The following is an 18,795-nucleotide window of genomic DNA, read 5'->3' on the forward strand; positions in this document are numbered from 1 at the left end:
CATTATTTTGCTGTATATCCTAGTTTTCAAGCACTTTAATCTACTTATGTAGCACAATAAAATTATTATTTTGCAGTATATCCTAGTTTTCAAGCACTTTAATCTACTTATGTAGCACAATAAAATAATTATTTTGCAGTATATCCTAGTTTTCAAGCACTATAACCTACTTATTTAGCACTAAAAGTTAATTATTTTGCAGTATATCCTAGTTTTCAAGCTCTATAATCTACTTATTTAGCACTAAAAGTTAATTATTTTGCAGTATATCCTAGTTTTCAAGCACTATAATCTACTTATGTAGCACAATAAAATAATTATTTTGCAGTATATCCTAGTTTTCAAGCACTTTAATCTACTTATGTAGCACAATAAAATAATTATTTTGCAGTATATCCTAGTTTTCAAGCACTTTAATCTACTTATGTAGCACAATAAAATAATTATTTTGCAGTATATCCTAGTTTTCAAGCACTATAACCTACTTGTTTAGCACTAAAAGTTAACTATTTTGCAGTATATCCTAGTTTTCAAGCTCTATAACCTACTTATTTTGCACTAAAAGTTAATTATTTTGCCGTATATCCTAGTTTTCAAGCTCTATAAAATACTTATTTAGCACTAAAAGTTAATTATTTTGCAGTATATCCTAGTTTTCAAGCACTATAACCTACTTATTTTGCACTAAAAGTTAATTATTTTGCCGTATATCCTAGTTTTCAAGCACTATAACCTACTTATTTAGCACTAAAAGTTAATTATTTTGCAGTATATCCTAGTTTTCAAGCACTATAATATACTTATTTAGCACTAAAAGTTAATTATTTTGCAGTATATCCTAGTTTTCAAGCACTTTAATCTACTTATGTAGCACAATAAAATAATTATTTTGCAGTATATCCTAGTTTTCAAGCACTTTAATCTACTTATGTAGCACAATAAAATAATTATTTTGCAGTATATCCTAGTTTTCAAGCACTTTAATCTACTTATGTAGCACAATAAAATAATTATTTTGCAGTATATCCTAGTTTTCAAGCACTATAACCTACTTATTTTGCACTAAAAGTTAATTATGTTGCAGTATATCCTAGTTTTCAAGCTCTATAATCTACTTATTTAGCACTAAAAGTTAATTATTTTGCAGTATATCTAGTTTTCAAGCACTATAATCTACTTATTTAGCACTAAAAGATCATTATTTTGCAGTATATCCTAGTTTTCAAGCACTTTAATCTACTTATGTAGCACAATAAAATAATTATTTTGCAGTATATCCTAGTTTTCAAGCACTATAACCTACTTCTTTAGCACTAAAAGTTAATTATTTTGCAGTATATCCTAGTTTTCAAACACTTTAATCTACTTATTTAGCACTAAAAGTTAATTATTTTGCAGTATATCCCAGTTTTCAAGCACTATAATCTACTTATTTAGCACTATAAGATCATTATTTTGCAGTATATCATAGTTTTCAAGCACTTTAATCTACTTATGTAGCACAATAAAATAATTATTTTGCAGTATATCCCAGTTTTCAAGCACTATAATCTACTTATTTAGCACTATAAGATCATTATTTTGCAGTATATCATAGTTTTCAAGCACTTTAATCTACTTATGTAGCACAATAAAGTAATTATTTTGCAGTACATCCTAGTTTTCAAGCACTATAACCTACTTATTTAGCACTAAAAGTTAATTATTTTGCAGTATATCCTAGTTTTCAAGCTCTATAAAATACTTATTTAGCACTAAAAGTTAATTATTTTGCAGTATATCCTAGTTTTCAAGCACTATAACCTACTTATTTTGCACTAAAAGTTAATTATTTTGCAGTATATCCTAGTTTTCAAGCACTTTAATCTACTTATGTAGCACAATAAAATAATTATTTTGCAGTATATCCTAGTTTTCAAGCACTTTAATCTACTTATGTAGTAGCACAATAAAATAATTATTTTTGCAGTATATCCTAGTTTTCAAGCACTATAACCTACTTATTTAGCACTAAAAGTTAATTATTTTGCAGTATATCCTAGTTTTCAAGGTCTATAATCTACTTATTTAGCACTAAGAGTTAATTATTTTGCAGTATATCCTAGTTTTCAAGCACTATAATATACTTATTTAGCACTAAAAGATCATTATTTTGCAGTATATCCTTGTTTTCAAGCACTTTAATCTACTTATGTAGCACAATAAAATAATTATTTTGCAGTATATCCTAGTTTTCAAGCACTTTAATCTACATATGTAGCACAATAAAATAATTATTTTGAAGTATATCCTAGTTTTCAAGCACTTTAATCTACTTATGTAGCACAATAAAATAATTATTTTGCAGTATATCCTAGTTTTCAAGCACTATAACCTACTTATTTAGCACTAAAGGTTAATTATTTTGCAGTATATCCTAGCTTTCAAGCACTATAATCTACTTATTTAGCACTAAAAGTTAATTATTTTGCAGTATATCCTAGTTTTCAAGCACTATAATCTACTTATTTAGCACTATAAGATCATTATTTTGCAGTATATCCTAGTTTTCAAGCACTTTAATCTACTTATGTAGCACAATAAAGTAATTATTTTGCAGTATATCCTAGTTTTCAAGCACTGTAACCTACTTATTTTTGCACTAAAAGTTAATTATTTTGCAGTATATCCTAGTTTTCAAGCTCTATAATCTACTTATTTAGCACTAAAAGTTAATTATTTTGCAGTATATCCTAGTTTTCAAGCATTATAATCTACTTATTTAGCACTAAAAGTTAATTATTTTGCAGTATATCCTAGTTTTCAAGATCTATAATCTACTTATTTAGCACTAAAAGATCATTATTTTGCAGTATATCCTAATTTTCAAGCACTTTAATCTACTTATGTAGCACAATAAAATAATTATTTTGCAGTAGATCCTAGTTTTCAAGCACTTTAATCTACTTATGTCGCACAATAAAATAATTATTTTGCAGTATATCCTAGTTTTCAAGCACTTTAATCTACTTATGTAGCACAATAAAATAATTATTTTGCAGTATATCCTAGTTTTCAAGCACTATAATCTACTTATTTAGCACTAAGATCATTATTTTGCAGTATATCCTAGTTTTCAAGCACTATAATCTACTTATTTTGCACTAAAAGTTAATTATTTTGCAGTATATCCTAGTCTTCAAGCACTATAACCTACTTATTTTGCACTAAAAGTTAATTATTTTGCAGTATATCCTAGTTTTCAAGCTCTATAAAATACTTATTTAGCACTAAAAGTTAATTATTTTGCAGTATATCCTAGTTTTCAAGCACTATAACCTACTTATTTTGCACTAAAAGTTAATTATTTTGCGGTATATCCTAGTTTTCAAGCTCTATATTCTACTTATTTAGCACTAAAAGTTAATTATTTTGCAGTATATCTAGTTTTCAAGCACTATAATCTACTTATTTAGCACTAAAAGATCATTATTTTGCAGTATATCCTAGTGTGCTACTTATTTAGCACTAAAAGTTAATTATTTTGCAGTATATCCTAGTTTTCAAGCTCTATAATCTACTTATTTAGCACTAAAAGATCATTATTTTGCAGTATATCTAGTTTTCAAGCACTATAATCTACTTATTTAGCACTAAAAGTTCATTATTTTGCAGTATATCCTAGTTTTCAAGCACTTTAATCTACTTATGTAGCACAATAAAATTATTATTTTGCAGTATATCCTAGTTTTCAAGCACTATAACCTACTTATTTAGCACTAAAAGTTAATTATTTTGCAGTATATCCTAGTTTTCAAGCACTATAATCTACTTATTTAGCACTAAAAGTTAATTATTTTGCAGTATATCCTAGTTTTCAAGCACTTTAATCTACTTATGTAGCACAATAAAATTATTATTTTGCAGTATATCCTAGTTTTCAAGCACTATAACCTACTTATTTAGCACTAAAAGTTAATTATTTTGCAGTATATCCTAGTTTTCAAGCACTTTAATCTACTTATGTAGCACAATAAAATAATTATTTTGTAGTATATCCTAGTTTTCAAGCACTATAACCTACTTATTTTGCACTAAAAGTTAATTATTTTGCAGTATATCCTAGTTTTCAAGCTCTATAAAATACTTATTTAGCACTAAAAGTTAATTATTTTGCAGTATATCCTAGTTTTTAAGCACTATAACCTACTTATTTTGCACTAAAAGTTAATTATTTTGCAGTATATCCTAGTTTTCAAGCACTATAATCTACTTATTTAGCACTAAGATCATTATTTTGCAGTATATCCTAGTTTTCAAGCACTTTAATCTACTTATGTAGCACAATAACATAATTATTTTGCAGTATATCCTAGTTTTCAAGCACTTTAATCTACTTATGTAGCACAATAAAGTAATTATTTTGCAGTATATCCTAGTTTTCAAGCACTATAACCTACTTGTTTAGCACTAAAAGTTAATTACTTTGCAGTATATCCTAGTTTTCAAGCACTATAATCTACTTATTTAGCACTAAAAGATCATTATTTTGCAGTATATCCTAGTTTTCAAGCACTTTAATCTACTTATGTAGCACAATAAAATAATTATTTTGCAGTATATCCTAGTTTTCAAGCACTATAACCTACTTATTTTGCACTAAAAGTTAATTATTTTGCAGTATATGCTAGTTTTCAAGCTCTATAAAATACTTATTTAGCACTAAAAGTTAATTATTTTGCAGTATATCCTAGTTTTCAAGCATTATAATCTACTTATTTAGCACTAAAAGTTAATTATTTTGCAGTATATCCTAGTTTTCAAGATCTATAATCTACTTATTTAGCACTAAAAGATCATTATTTTGCAGTATATCCTAATTTTCAAGCACTTTAATCTACTTATGTAGCACAATAAAATAATTATTTTGCAGTAGATCCTAGTTTTCAAGCACTTTAATCTACTTATGTCGCACAATAAAATAATTATTTTGCAGTATATCCTAGTTTTCAAGCACTTTAATCTACTTATGTAGCACAATAAAATAATTATTTTGCAGTATATCCTAGTTTTCAAGCACTATAATCTACTTATTTAGCACTAAGATCATTATTTTGCAGTATATCCTAGTTTTCAAGCACTATAATCTACTTATTTTGCACTAAAAGTTAATTATTTTGCAGTATATCCTAGTCTTCAAGCACTATAACCTACTTATTTTGCACTAAAAGTTAATTATTTTGCAGTATATCCTAGTTTTCAAGCTCTATAAAATACTTATTTAGCACTAAAAGTTAATTATTTTGCAGTATATCCTAGTTTTCAAGCACTATAATCTACTTATTTAGCACTAAAAGTTAACTATTTTGCAGTATATCCTAGTTTTCAAGCACTATAATCTACTTATTTAGCACTAAAAGATCATTATTTTGCAGTATATCCTAGTGTGCTACTTATTTAGCACTAAAAGATCATTATTTCGCAGTATATCCTAGTTTTCAAGCACTTTAATCTACTTATGTAGCACAATAAAATAATTATTTTGCAGTATATCCTAGTTTTCAAGCACTATAACCTACTTATTTAGCACTAAAAGTTAATTATTTTGCAGTGTATCCTAGTTTTCAAGCTCTATAAAATACTTATTTAGCACTAAAAGTTAATTATTTTGCAGTACATCCTAATTTTCAAGCACTTTAATCTACTTATGTAGCACAATAAAATAATTATTTTGCAGTACATCCTAGTTTTCAAGCACTGTAACCTACTTATTTTGCACTAAAAGTTAATTATTTTGCAGTATATCCTAGTTTTCAAGCTCTATAAAATACTTATTTAGCACTAAAAGTTACTTATTTTGCAGTATATCCTAGTTTTCAAGCACTTTAATCTACTTATGTAGCACAATAAAATAATTATTTTGTAGTATATCCTAGTTTTCAAGCACTTTAATCTACTTATGTAGCACAATAAAATAATTATTTTGCAGTATATCCTAGTTTTCAAGCACTATAATCTACTTATTTTGCACTAAAAGTTAATTATTTTGCAGTATATCCTAGTCTTCAAGCACTATAACCTACTTATTTAGCACTAAAAGTTAATTATTTTGCAGTATATCCTAGTTTTCAACCTCTATAATCTATTTATTTAGCACTAAAAGTTAATTATTTTGAAGTATATCCTAGTTTTCAAGCACTTTAATCTACTTATGTAGCACAATAAAATAATTATTTTGCAGTATATCCTAGTTTTCAAGCACTATAACCTACTTATTTAGCACTAAAGGTTCATTATTTTGCAGTACCGGTATATCCTAGTTTTCAAGCACTATAACCTACTTATTTTGCACTAAAAGTTAATTATTTTGCAGTATATCCTAGTTTTCAAGCACTATAATCTACTTATTTAGCACTAAAAGATCATTATTTTGCAGTATATCCTAGTTTTCAAGCACCATAATCTACTATTTATTTTGCAGCATGTCCTTGCATTCAAGCACTAAGCTACTTATTTTGCACTAGGCAGTCAGAGCAAAGTAAAAGCATCATTAAATATAAATCTTGTTGTGTAGTGACTGACCCAGGTGAAGCCCATGTTCCGCATTGACTTGCATCCTGAACTTGTCCATCTGCGTGTCCCTCTTGGAGTCCGGGTACCACAGGACCTTGCTCTCCATGTCCATGATCTTCTCGCTCTTCCCCTCCGTGTCTTTGGACATGTTTGCTACCGAGCTAGTACGCTAAGCTAGGCGGGCTGACAGCGAGCAGAGCCGGACTGGAGCAGCCTCGGTGCGGCTGTCAAGGAAAAGTCGCCCCGGCCAGAGAGGGCGTGCACGACCTCCAACGTGAGGGAGCGTTTAAAAGTGTTGCCAAATCCACAGTAGCGTTTCAGGACCTCTTATGTTCTCCTCGATTCATATGTTATCTGTTACTATTACCACTATTTGCTATGTTTAGGGTGCGATATTTGAATCCTGTTCGCGAAAGACGTCGTGTCACCGTTTTAAACAACAGTTTAGGAGTCTTGAACACTACCCCGACGCGGAAGTTGACTGTCAAAGAGCTGGCCTCTGATTGGCCCTCGGCTCGCTGACTCCACATCAGGAGACAGGTGGCTTCATGTGGGGGCGGGGCTCTGCTTTTTTTAGCTGTAGCCAATCAGAGAGGCGGGCGTGAGTGACGTGGGAGAGGTGCGCCCTATCAGGGAGCAGGGGAGCGGGAAGCCCCGCCTCTTCGCGTGTTGCCACAGAATGAAAATGGATGGATGGATAAGAGAATTCTGACCCCACAGTCACACGGCTGACCCTTGGCGCCGTGGGGCCAAACTCGGTGGACTTTGAATTAACTTCCGAGCTAAAAGTTCAAGTTTTGATGTGGACATTTGACAAATAAATACAATAAAAAATAAGTGCAAACATCATTTTTAGTCTGCATATCATTTTGAGTCACATTAATAATTCATTTGTATTCATTCTTAATTTTAACGTTTCACTTTCATATATTTTGATGATTGAGCTTCTGTTTTTTTACACTTCCTTCAAATTCAGGTGTTTTTTTGTTGTTGTTTTTTTCAATTCCAGACTTTTAGCCCGATTTTAGCGTGGGGGGTGTGCAAGGGGTGTGACCTTATGTGACCTTCAAAATCATTCTATGTGACCGTCCACTTAATTTAAGTTGACCCTCAAAATCATTTCATGTGACTCTTCACGTCATTCTATGTGACCCTCCACTTCATTTTATGTGACCCCAAAAAATCATTTTATCTGACTCTCCACTTCATTATATGTGACCCTCAAAATCATTTCATGCGACCCTCCATGTCATTTTATGTGACCCACCACATCATTTTATGTGACCTTCAAAATCATTTTATGCGACCCTCCACATCATTTTATGTGACCTTCAAAATAATTTTATGTGACCCTCCACATCATTTCATGTGACCTTCAAAATCATTTTATGTGACCTTCAAAATCATTTTATGTGACCCTCAAAATCATTTAATGTGACCTCCACTTCATTTTATGTGACCTTCAAAATCATTTTATATGACCCTCCACATCATTTTATGTGTCCTTCACAATCATTTTATGTGTCCTTCTAAATCATTTTATGTAACCTTCACAATCATTTTATGTGACCCTCCACTTCATTTTATGTGACCTTCAAAATCATTTTATGTGACCTTCAAAATCATTTTATGTGACCCTCCACTTCATTTCATGTGACCTTCAAAATCATTTCATGTGACCCGCCACATCATTTTATGTGACCTTAAAAATTATTTTATGTGACCCTTCACTTCATTTTATGTGACCCTCCACTTCATTTTATGTGACCTTCAAAATCATTTCATGTGACCCGCCACATCATTTTATGTGACCTTCAAAATCATTTTATGTGACCCTCCACTTCATTTTATGTGACCTTCAAAATTATTTTATGTGACCCTCAACATCATTTTATGTGACCTTCAAAATCATTTTATGTGACCTTCCACTTCATTTTATGTGACCTTCAAAATCATTTTATGTCACCCTCCACTTCATTTTATGTGTCCTTCAAAATCATTTTATGTGACCCTCCACTTCATTTTATGTGACCCTCCACTTCATTTTATGTGACCTTCAAAATCATTTCATGTGACCCGCCACATCATTTTATGTGACCTTCAAAATCATTTTATGTGACCCTCCACTTCATTTTATGTGACCTTCAAAATCATTTCATGTGACCCGCTACATCATTTTATGTGACCTTCAAAATCATTTTATGTGACCCTCCACTTCATTTTATGTGACCTTCAAAATCATTTTATGTGACCTTCAAAATCATTTTATGTGACCCTCAAAATCATTTAATGTGACCTCCACTTCATTTTATGTGACCTTCAAAATCATTTTATATGACCCTCCACATCATTTTATGTGTCCTTCACAATCATTTTATGTGTCCTTCACAATCATTTTATGTAACCTTCACAATCATTTTATGTGACCCTCCACTTCATTTTATGTGACCTTCAAAATCATTTTATGTGACCTTCAAAATCATTTTATGTGACCCTCCACTTCATTTCATGTGACCTTCAAAATCATTTCATGTGACCCGCCACATCATTTTATGTGACCTTAAAAATTATTTTATGTGACCCTTCACTTCATTTTATGTGACCCTCCACTTCATTTTATGTGACCTTCAAAATCATTTCATGTGACCCGCCACATCATTTTATGTGACCTTCAAAATCATTTTATGTGACCCTCCACTTCATTTTATGTGACCTTCAAAATTATTTTATGTGACCCTCAACATCATTTTATGTGACCTTCAAAATCATTTTATGTGACCTTCCACTTCATTTTATGTGACCTTCAAAATCATTTTATGTCACCCTCCACTTCATTTTATGTGTCCTTCAAAATCATTTTATGTGACCCTCCACTTCATTTTATGTGACCTTCAAAATCATTTCATGTGACCCGCCACATCATTTTATGTGACCTTCAAAATCATTTTATGTGACCCTCCACTTCATTTTATGTGACCTTCAAAATCATTTCATGTGACCCGCCACATCATTTTATGTGACCTTCAAAATCATTTTATGTGACCCTCCACTTCATTTTATGTGACCTTCAAAATCATTTTATGTGACCTTCAAAATCATTTTATGTGACCCTCAAAATCATTTAATGTGACCTCCACTTCATTTTATGTGACCTTCAAAATCATTTTATATGACCCTCCACATCATTTTATGTGTCCTTCACAATCATTTTATGTGTCCTTCACAATCATTTTATGTAACCTTCACAATCATTTTATGTGACCCTCCACTTCATTTTATGTGACCTTCAAAATCATTTTATGTGACCTTCAAAATCATTTTATGTGACCCTCCACTTCATTTCATGTGACCTTCAAAATCATTTCATGTGACCCGCCACATCATTTTATGTGACCTTAAAAATTATTTTATGTGACCCTTCACTTCATTTTATGTGACCCTCCACTTCATTTTATGTGACCCTTCACTTCATTTTATGTGACCCGCCACATCATTTTATGTGACCTTCAGAATCATTTTATGTGACCCTCCACTTCATTTTATGTGACCTTCAAAATCACTTCATGTGACCCGCCACATCATTTTATGTGACCTTCAAAATCATTTTATGTGACCCTCCACGTCATTTTATGTGTCCTTCAAAATCATTTTATGTGTCCTTCAAAATCATTTTATGTGACCCTCAAAATAATTTCATGTGACCTCCACTTCATTTTATGTGTCCTTCAAAATCATTTTATGTGACCCTCCACATCATTTTATGTGTCCTTCAAAATCATTTTATGTGACCCTCCACATCATTTTATGTGTCCTTCAAAATCATTTTATGTGACCCTCCACTTCATTTTATGTGACCTTCAAAATCATTTCATGTGACCCGCCACATCATTTTATGTGACCTTCAAAATCATTTTATGTGACCCTCCACTTCATTTTATGTGACCTTCAAAATTATTTTATGTGACCCTCAACATCATTTTATGTGACCTTCAAAATCATTTTATGTGACCTTCCACTTCATTTTATGTGACCTTCAAAATCATTTTATGTGACCTTCAAAATCATTTTATGTGACCCTCCACTTCATTTTATGTGACCTTCAAAATCATTTTATATGACCCTCCACATCATTTTATGTGTCCTTCACAATCATTTTATGTGTCCTTCACAATCATTTTATGTAACCTTCACAATCATTTTATGTGACCCTCCACTTCATTTTATGTGACCTTCAAAATCATTTTATGTGACCTTCAAAATCATTTTATGTGACCCTCCACTTCATTTCATGTGACCTTCAAAATCATTTCATGTGACCCGCCACATCATTTTATGTGACCTTAAAAATTATTTTATGTGACCCTTCACTTCATTTTATGTGACCCTCCACTTCATTTTATGTGACCTTCAAAATCATTTCATGTGACCCGCCACATCATTTTATGTGACCTTCAAAATCATTTTATGTGACCCTCCACTTCATTTTATGTGACCTTCAAAATTATTTTATGTGACCCTCAACATCATTTTATGTGACCTTCAAAATCATTTTATGTGACCTTCCACTTCATTTTATGTGACCTTCAAAATCATTTTATGTCACCCTCCACTTCATTTTATGTGTCCTTCAAAATCATTTTATGTGACCCTCCACTTCATTTTATGTGACCTTCAAAATCATTTCATGTGACCCGCCACATCATTTTATGTGACCTTCAAAATCATTTTATGTGACCCTCCACTTCATTTTATGTGACCTTCAAAATCATTTCATGTGACCCGCCACATCATTTTATGTGACCTTCAAAATCATTTTATGTGACCCTCCACTTCATTTTATGTGACCTTCAAAATCATTTTATGTGACCTTCAAAATCATTTTATGTGACCCTCAAAATCATTTAATGTGACCTCCACTTCATTTTATGTGACCTTCAAAATCATTTTATATGACCCTCCACATCATTTTATGTGTCCTTCACAATCATTTTATGTGTCCTTCACAATCATTTTATGTAACCTTCACAATCATTTTATGTGACCCTCCACTTCATTTTATGTGACCTTCAAAATCATTTTATGTGACCTTCAAAATCATTTTATGTGACCCTCCACTTCATTTCATGTGACCTTCAAAATCATTTCATGTGACCCGCCACATCATTTTATGTGACCTTAAAAATTATTTTATGTGACCCTTCACTTCATTTTATGTGACCCTCCACTTCATTTTATGTGACCCTTCACTTCATTTTATGTGACCCGCCACATCATTTTATGTGACCTTCAGAATCATTTTATGTGACCCTCCACTTCATTTTATGTGACCTTCAAAATCACTTCATGTGACCCGCCACATCATTTTATGTGACCTTCAAAATCATTTTATGTGACCCTCCACGTCATTTTATGTGTCCTTCAAAATCATTTTATGTGTCCTTCAAAATCATTTTATGTGACCCTCAAAATAATTTCATGTGACCTCCACTTCATTTTATGTGTCCTTCAAAATCATTTTATGTGACCCTCCACATCATTTTATGTGTCCTTCAAAATCATTTTATGTGACCCTCCACATCATTTTATGTGTCCTTCAAAATCATTTTATGTGACCCTCCACTTCATTTTATGTGACCTTCAAAATCATTTCATGTGACCCGCCACATCATTTTATGTGACCTTCAAAATCATTTTATGTGACCCTCCACTTCATTTTATGTGACCTTCAAAATTATTTTATGTGACCCTCAACATCATTTTATGTGACCTTCAAAATCATTTTATGTGACCTTCCACTTCATTTTATGTGACCTTCAAAATCATTTTATGTGACCCTCCACTTCATTTTATGTGTCCTTCAAAATCATTTTATGTGACCCTCCACTTCATTTTATGTGACCTTCAAAATCATTTCATGTGACCCGCCACATCATTTTATGTGACCTTCAGAATCATTTTATGTGACCCTCCACTTCATTTTATGTGACCTTCAAAATCATTTCATGTGACCCGCCACATCATTTTATGTGACCTTCAAAATCATTTTATGTGACCCTCCACGTCATTTTATGTGTCCTTCAAAATCATTTTATGTGTCCTTCAAAATCATTTTATGTGACCCTCAAAATAATTTCATGTGACCTCCACTTCATTTTATGTGACCTTCAAAATCATTTCATGTGACCCTCCACATCATTTTATGTGTCCTTCAAAATCATTTTATGTGACCCTCCACATCATTTTATGTGTCCTTCAAAATCATTTTATGTGACCCTCCACTTCATTTTATGTGTCCTTCAAAATCATTTTATGTGACCCTCCACTTCATTTTATGTGACCTTCAAAATCATTTCATGTGACCCGCCACATCATTTTATGTGACCTTCAAAATCATTTTATGTGACCCTCCACTTCATTTTATGTGACCTTCAAAATCATTTCATGTGACCTGCCACATCATTTTATGTGACCTTCAAAATCATTTTATGTGACCCTCCACTTCATTTTATGTGACCTTCAAAATCATTTTATGTGACCTTCAAAATCATTTTATGTGACCCTCAAAATCATTTAATGTGACCTCCACTTCATTTTATGTGACCTTCAAAATCATTTTATATGACCCTCCACATCATTTTATGTGTCCTTCACAATCATTTTATGTGTCCTTCACAATCATTTTATGTAACCTTCACAATCATTTTATGTGACCCTCCACTTCATTTTATGTGACCTTCAAAATCATTTTATGTGACCCTCAAAATCATTTAATGTGACCTCCACTCCATTTTATGTGACCTTCAAAATCATTTTATATGACCCTCCACATCATTTTATGTGTCCTTCACAATCATTTTATGTGTCCTTCACAATCATTTTATGTAACCTTCACAATCATTTTATGTGACCCTCCACTTCATTTCATGTGACCTTCAAAATCATTTCATGTGACCCGCCACATCATTTTATGTGACCTTAAAAATTATTTTATGTGACCCTTCACTTCATTTTATGTGACCCTCCACTTCATTTTATGTGACCTTCAAAATCATTTCATGTGACCCGCCACATCATTTTATGTGACCTTCAGAATCATTTTATGTGACCCTCCACTTCATTTTATGTGACCTTCAAAATCACTTCATGTGACCCGCCACATCATTTTATGTGACCTTCAAAATCATTTTATGTGACCCTCCACGTCATTTTATGTGTCCTTCAAAATCATTTTATGTGTCCTTCAAAATCATTTTATGTGACCCTCAAAATAATTTCATGTGACCTCCACTTCATTTTATGTGTCCTTCAAAATCATTTTATGTGACCCTCCACATCATTTTATGTGTCCTTCAAAATCATTTTATGTGACCCTCCACATCATTTTATGTGTCCTTCAAAATCATTTTATGTGACCCTCCACTTCATTTTATGTGACCTTCAAAATCATTTCATGTGACCCGCCACATCATTTTATGTGACCTTCAAAATCATTTTATGTGACCCTCCACTTCATTTTATGTGACCTTCAAAATTATTTTATGTGACCCTCAACATCATTTTATGTGACCTTCAAAATCATTTTATGTGACCTTCCACTTCATTTTATGTGACCTTCAAAATCATTTTATGTGACCCTCCACTTCATTTTATGTGTCCTTCAAAATCATTTTATGTGACCCTCCACTTCATTTTATGTGACCTTCAAAATCATTTCATGTGACCCGCCACATCATTTTATGTGACCTTCAGAATCATTTTATGTGACCCTCCACTTCATTTTATGTGACCTTCAAAATAATTTCATGTGACCCGCCACATCATTTTATGTGACCTTCAAAATCATTTTATGTGACCCTCCACGTCATTTTATGTGTCCTTCAAAATCATTTTATGTGTCCTTCAAAATCATTTTATGTGACCCTCAAAATAATTTCATGTGACCTCCACTTCATTTTATGTGACCTTCAAAATCATTTCATGTGACCCTCCACATCATTTTATGTGTCCTTCAAAATCATTTTATGTGACCCTCCACATCATTTTATGTGTCCTTCAAAATCATTTTATGTGACCCTCCACTTCATTTTATGTGACCTTCAAAATCATTTCATGTGACCCGCCACATCATTTTATGTGACCTTCAAAATCATTTTATGTGACCCTCCACGTCATTTTATGTGTCCTTCACAATCATTTTATGTGACCCTCCACATAATTTTATGTGTCCTTCACAATCATTTTATGTGACCCGCCACATCATTTTATGTGACCTTCAAAATCATTTTATGTGACCCTCCACATCATTTTATGTGTCCTTCACAATCATTTTATGTGACCCTCCACGTCATTTTATGTGGAAACATTTTTTTTTATTGCCACTGTAAATATATTTTAGTTTTCAATAATAATCTACTTTTAAAAACATGTTTTTAGGCCATCTCCTTGCCACCAAAATAATCTTTTATAACCTGTAACCTGTTTCTACAAACCCTGTTTCCATATGAGTTGGGAAATTGTGTTAAATGTAAATATAAACGGAATACAATGATTTGCAAATCCTTTTCAAGCCATATTCAGTTGAATATGCTACAAAGACAACATATTTGATGTTCAAACTCATAAACTTAATTTTTTTTTTGCAAATAATAATTAACTTAGAACTTCATGGCTGCAACCCGTACCAAAGTAGTTGGGAAAGGGCATGTTCACCACTGTGTTACATGGCCTTTCCTTTTAACAACACTCAGTAAAGGTTTGGGAACTGAGGAGACACATTTTTGAAGCTTCTCAGGTGGAATTCTTTGCCATTCTTGCTTGATGTACAGCTTAAGTTGTTCAACAGTCCGGGGGTCTCCGTTGTGCTATTTTAGGCTTCATAATGCACCACACATTTTCAATGGGAGACAGGTCTGGACTACAGGCAGGCCAGTCTAGTACCCGCACTCTTTTACTATGAAGCCACGTTGATGTAACACATGACTTGGCATTGTCTTGCTGAAATAAGCAGGGGCGTCCATGGTAACGTTGCTTGGATGGCAACATATGTTGCTCCAAAACCTGTATGTACCTTTCAGCATTAATGGTGCCTTCACAGATGTGTAAGTTACCCATGTCTTGGCCACTAATACACCCCCATACCATCACACATGCTGGCTTTTCCCACTTTGCGCCTATAACAATCCGGATTGTTCTTTTCCTCTTTGGTCCGGAGGACACGACGTCCGCAGTTTCCAAAAACAATTTGAAGTGTGGACTCGTCAGACCACAGAACACTTTTCCACTTTGTATCAGTCCATCTTAGATGAGCTCAGGCCCAGCGAAGCCGACGGCGTTTCTGGGTGTTGTTGATAAACGGTTTTCGCCTTGCATAGGAGAGTTTTAACTTGCACTTACAGATGTAGCGACCAACTGTAGTTACTGACAGTGGGTTTCTGAAGTGTTCCTGAGCCCATGTGGTGATATCCTTTACACACTGATGTCGCTTGTTGATGCAGTACAGCCTGAGGGATGGAAGGTCACGGGCTTAGCTGCTTACGTGCAGTGATTTCTCCAGATTCTCTGAACCCTTTGATGATATTACGGAGCGTAGATGGTGAAATCCCTAAATTCCTTGCAATAGCTGGTTGAGAAAGGTTTTTCTTAAACTGTTCAACAATTTGCTCAGGCATTTGTTGACAAAGTGGTGACCCTCGCCCCATCCTTGTTTGTGAATGACTGAGCATTTCATGGAATCTACTTTTATACCCAATCATGGCACCCACCTGTTCCCAATTAGCCTGCACACCTGTGGGATGTTCCAAATAAGTGTTTGATGAGCATTCCTCAACTTTATCAGTATTTATTGCCACCTTTGTCACGTGTTGCTGCCATCAAATTCTAAAGTTAATGATTAATTGCAAAAAGAAAAAAGTTTATGAGTTTGAACATCAAATATGTTGTCTTTGTAGCATATTCAACTGAATATGGCTTGAAAATGATTTGCAAATCATTGTATTCCGTTTATATTTACATCTAACACCATTTCCCAACTCATATGGAAACGAGGTTTGTAAAAAATGTTATAATTATAGTACCAAATAACACATTGCAAGAATCGGTTTGAGTCGGGAATCGTGTTGGATCGAATCATCTCCCTAGGGATTGGAATCGAATCATTAGTGTGACGCTCGGGTCGCATGTTGGCGATAATTTGGCGTGTGCCCAATATGCAGATAACGGAGGAGGCAGGCCCGGCCCTAACCAATCTGGCGCCATAGGCAAGATTTTAGGTGGCGCCCCCCCACATCGGCAGTGAAGTGTATATACTCACAAGAAACTGAATAGCTTTGTCTTTGACCTTTTTTTTTTTTTACTTACAACTATACCTAATATATAAAGGGGTGGAAAAGTGACTATTACCTGCAGGGCAAACATTAGCTAACCAGAAGGCAATAACAATGTAAACAAAAAACACCTGCTTAAAAGATCTAATACAAATGTCCCTGAGGAATGTAAGGTGGGAGTACTGTAATTACCTAACGTTACATTATTATTTTCCATAACAATTTAGCCCCCTCCACAATATTAACCCGACGTTAAAACAGAACTAGCTATTTATTGATTAGCAATTGCCGAATCATGTGACATTAGCTTAATGCTAAAAAGCCGGGTTACTATCACATTCTGTAACAGACAAATAATTTCATGTTCGGCTCACCTACCTGCTACCTCTGTCTTTTCTCGTTTCTCCTCCTCTTCTTTTCTCTTTTTTCTTCCCTGGGCACCTGACAGTTTTGGCCGTTTTGACATCTCGTGTTGATTTTTTGATGTGGTGACGTCCAAAAAGAGTCATGATACGGGAAGGGAGGGGGGGGGGGGGGGGGGGGGGCGTAATGTTGTAACAAATAATATTTCTATTAAATAGGCTTTACTTTGCATTTTAATTAACGTGGGATTATTTTTTGTATTTAGAAATAATAGTACCAACTTTTTTTTCTCTTTTTTTTTCTCCAACATTTGTGGCACTGGCGTGGCGCCCCCTGATGGACGGCGCCCTTAGCATTTGCCTATACGGCCTATGCCACGGGCCGGCCCTGGGAGGAGGCAACGTGCAGGTCAAAAAGTATTTAATGGCTCCAATGAACAAAAGGCTAGGAAAGGCTACGCAGAACGAATGCTGGAGAGCAGCAAAGACTTACGGGTGAAAAGGTGTAGCAGGAGAAGCGTCCACAAAATAGTCATAATTACAAAATGAAAATAGCTGCCGGGAGAAGACGCTCTGAGGCGGGAATGAAGCTGCTTGCAGGAACACACAAACAAAACAGGAAAAACGACCAAAATAAGAGGCGGGTTGCACTTAACAGTTAACTGGACTAAATTTAAGGAAAAATATGCAAATAATCTCGAGGGTAACAATTAATTGATTTTTTCGAAATTTACTATCAAACACACTGTTCCTCGCAAGCACCCCCCCCCCCCCCACAACACACACACACACACACACACACACACACACACACACACACACACACACACACACACATCTATATTATTCACAACCAGCCAGGATTAGATAGATAGTACTTTATTGATTTTGATTGATTGATTGATTGATTGAAACTTTTATTAGTTGATTGCACAGTACAGTACATATTCCGTACAATTGACCACTAAATGGTAACACCCAAATAAGTTTTTCACACTTGTTTAAGTCGGGCATACTTGCCAACCCTCCCGGATTTTCCGGGAGACTCCCGAAATTCAGCGCCTCTCCCGAAAACCTCCCGGGACAAATTTTCTCCCGAAAATCTCCCGAAATTCAGGCGGAGCTGGAGGCCACGCCCCCTCCAGCTCCATGCGGACCTGAGTGACGTGTTGACAGCCTGTTCACACGTCCGCTTTCCCACAATATAAACAGCTAATGATGGAGGGCGAGTTCTTGGTTTCTTATGTGTTTTTATTGTTAGGCAGTTTCATTAACGTCCTCCAAGCGCGGTAACAACACACAACAACAGCAGTCAAGTTTTCGTCTACCGTAAAGCAGTTCATCTGCCGTAAACAGCAATGTTGTGACACTTTTAAACAGGACAATACTGCCATCTACTGTACATGCATATGTGACCCACCCATAATGTGTCACATTTTTGTGTTGATTTATTTATTTTATTTTGTGGTTTGAATTCGTTTTTGGAGCTGTCATTACACATTTATCAGTATTCACATTGGTCAGTAGGGGGCAGTAGGGCATTTCTTCCCAATTGAATG

General features: G+C 33.9%; 1 protein-coding gene across 1 annotated transcript in view; it reads right to left on the reverse strand.

Moving 5' to 3' along the window:
* Positions 1-6,952, reverse strand: part of aacs (acetoacetyl-CoA synthetase) — a 161,995-nt gene extending 155,043 nt beyond the window's left edge. The window contains exon 1 of the mRNA XM_061931729.2: positions 6,562-6,952. Coding sequence (XP_061787713.1) covers positions 6,562-6,700 — 139 coding nt within the window. The 5' untranslated portion in view covers positions 6,701-6,952. The remainder of the gene's footprint in view (positions 1-6,561) is intronic.
* Between the last annotated feature and the right edge of the window lie 11,843 nt (positions 6,953-18,795).

The sequence above is a fragment of the Nerophis lumbriciformis genome, linkage group LG03 (genome assembly GCF_033978685.3).
Source record: "Nerophis lumbriciformis linkage group LG03, RoL_Nlum_v2.1, whole genome shotgun sequence".
NCBI classification, from domain to species: Eukaryota; Metazoa; Chordata; class Actinopteri; order Syngnathiformes; family Syngnathidae; genus Nerophis; species Nerophis lumbriciformis.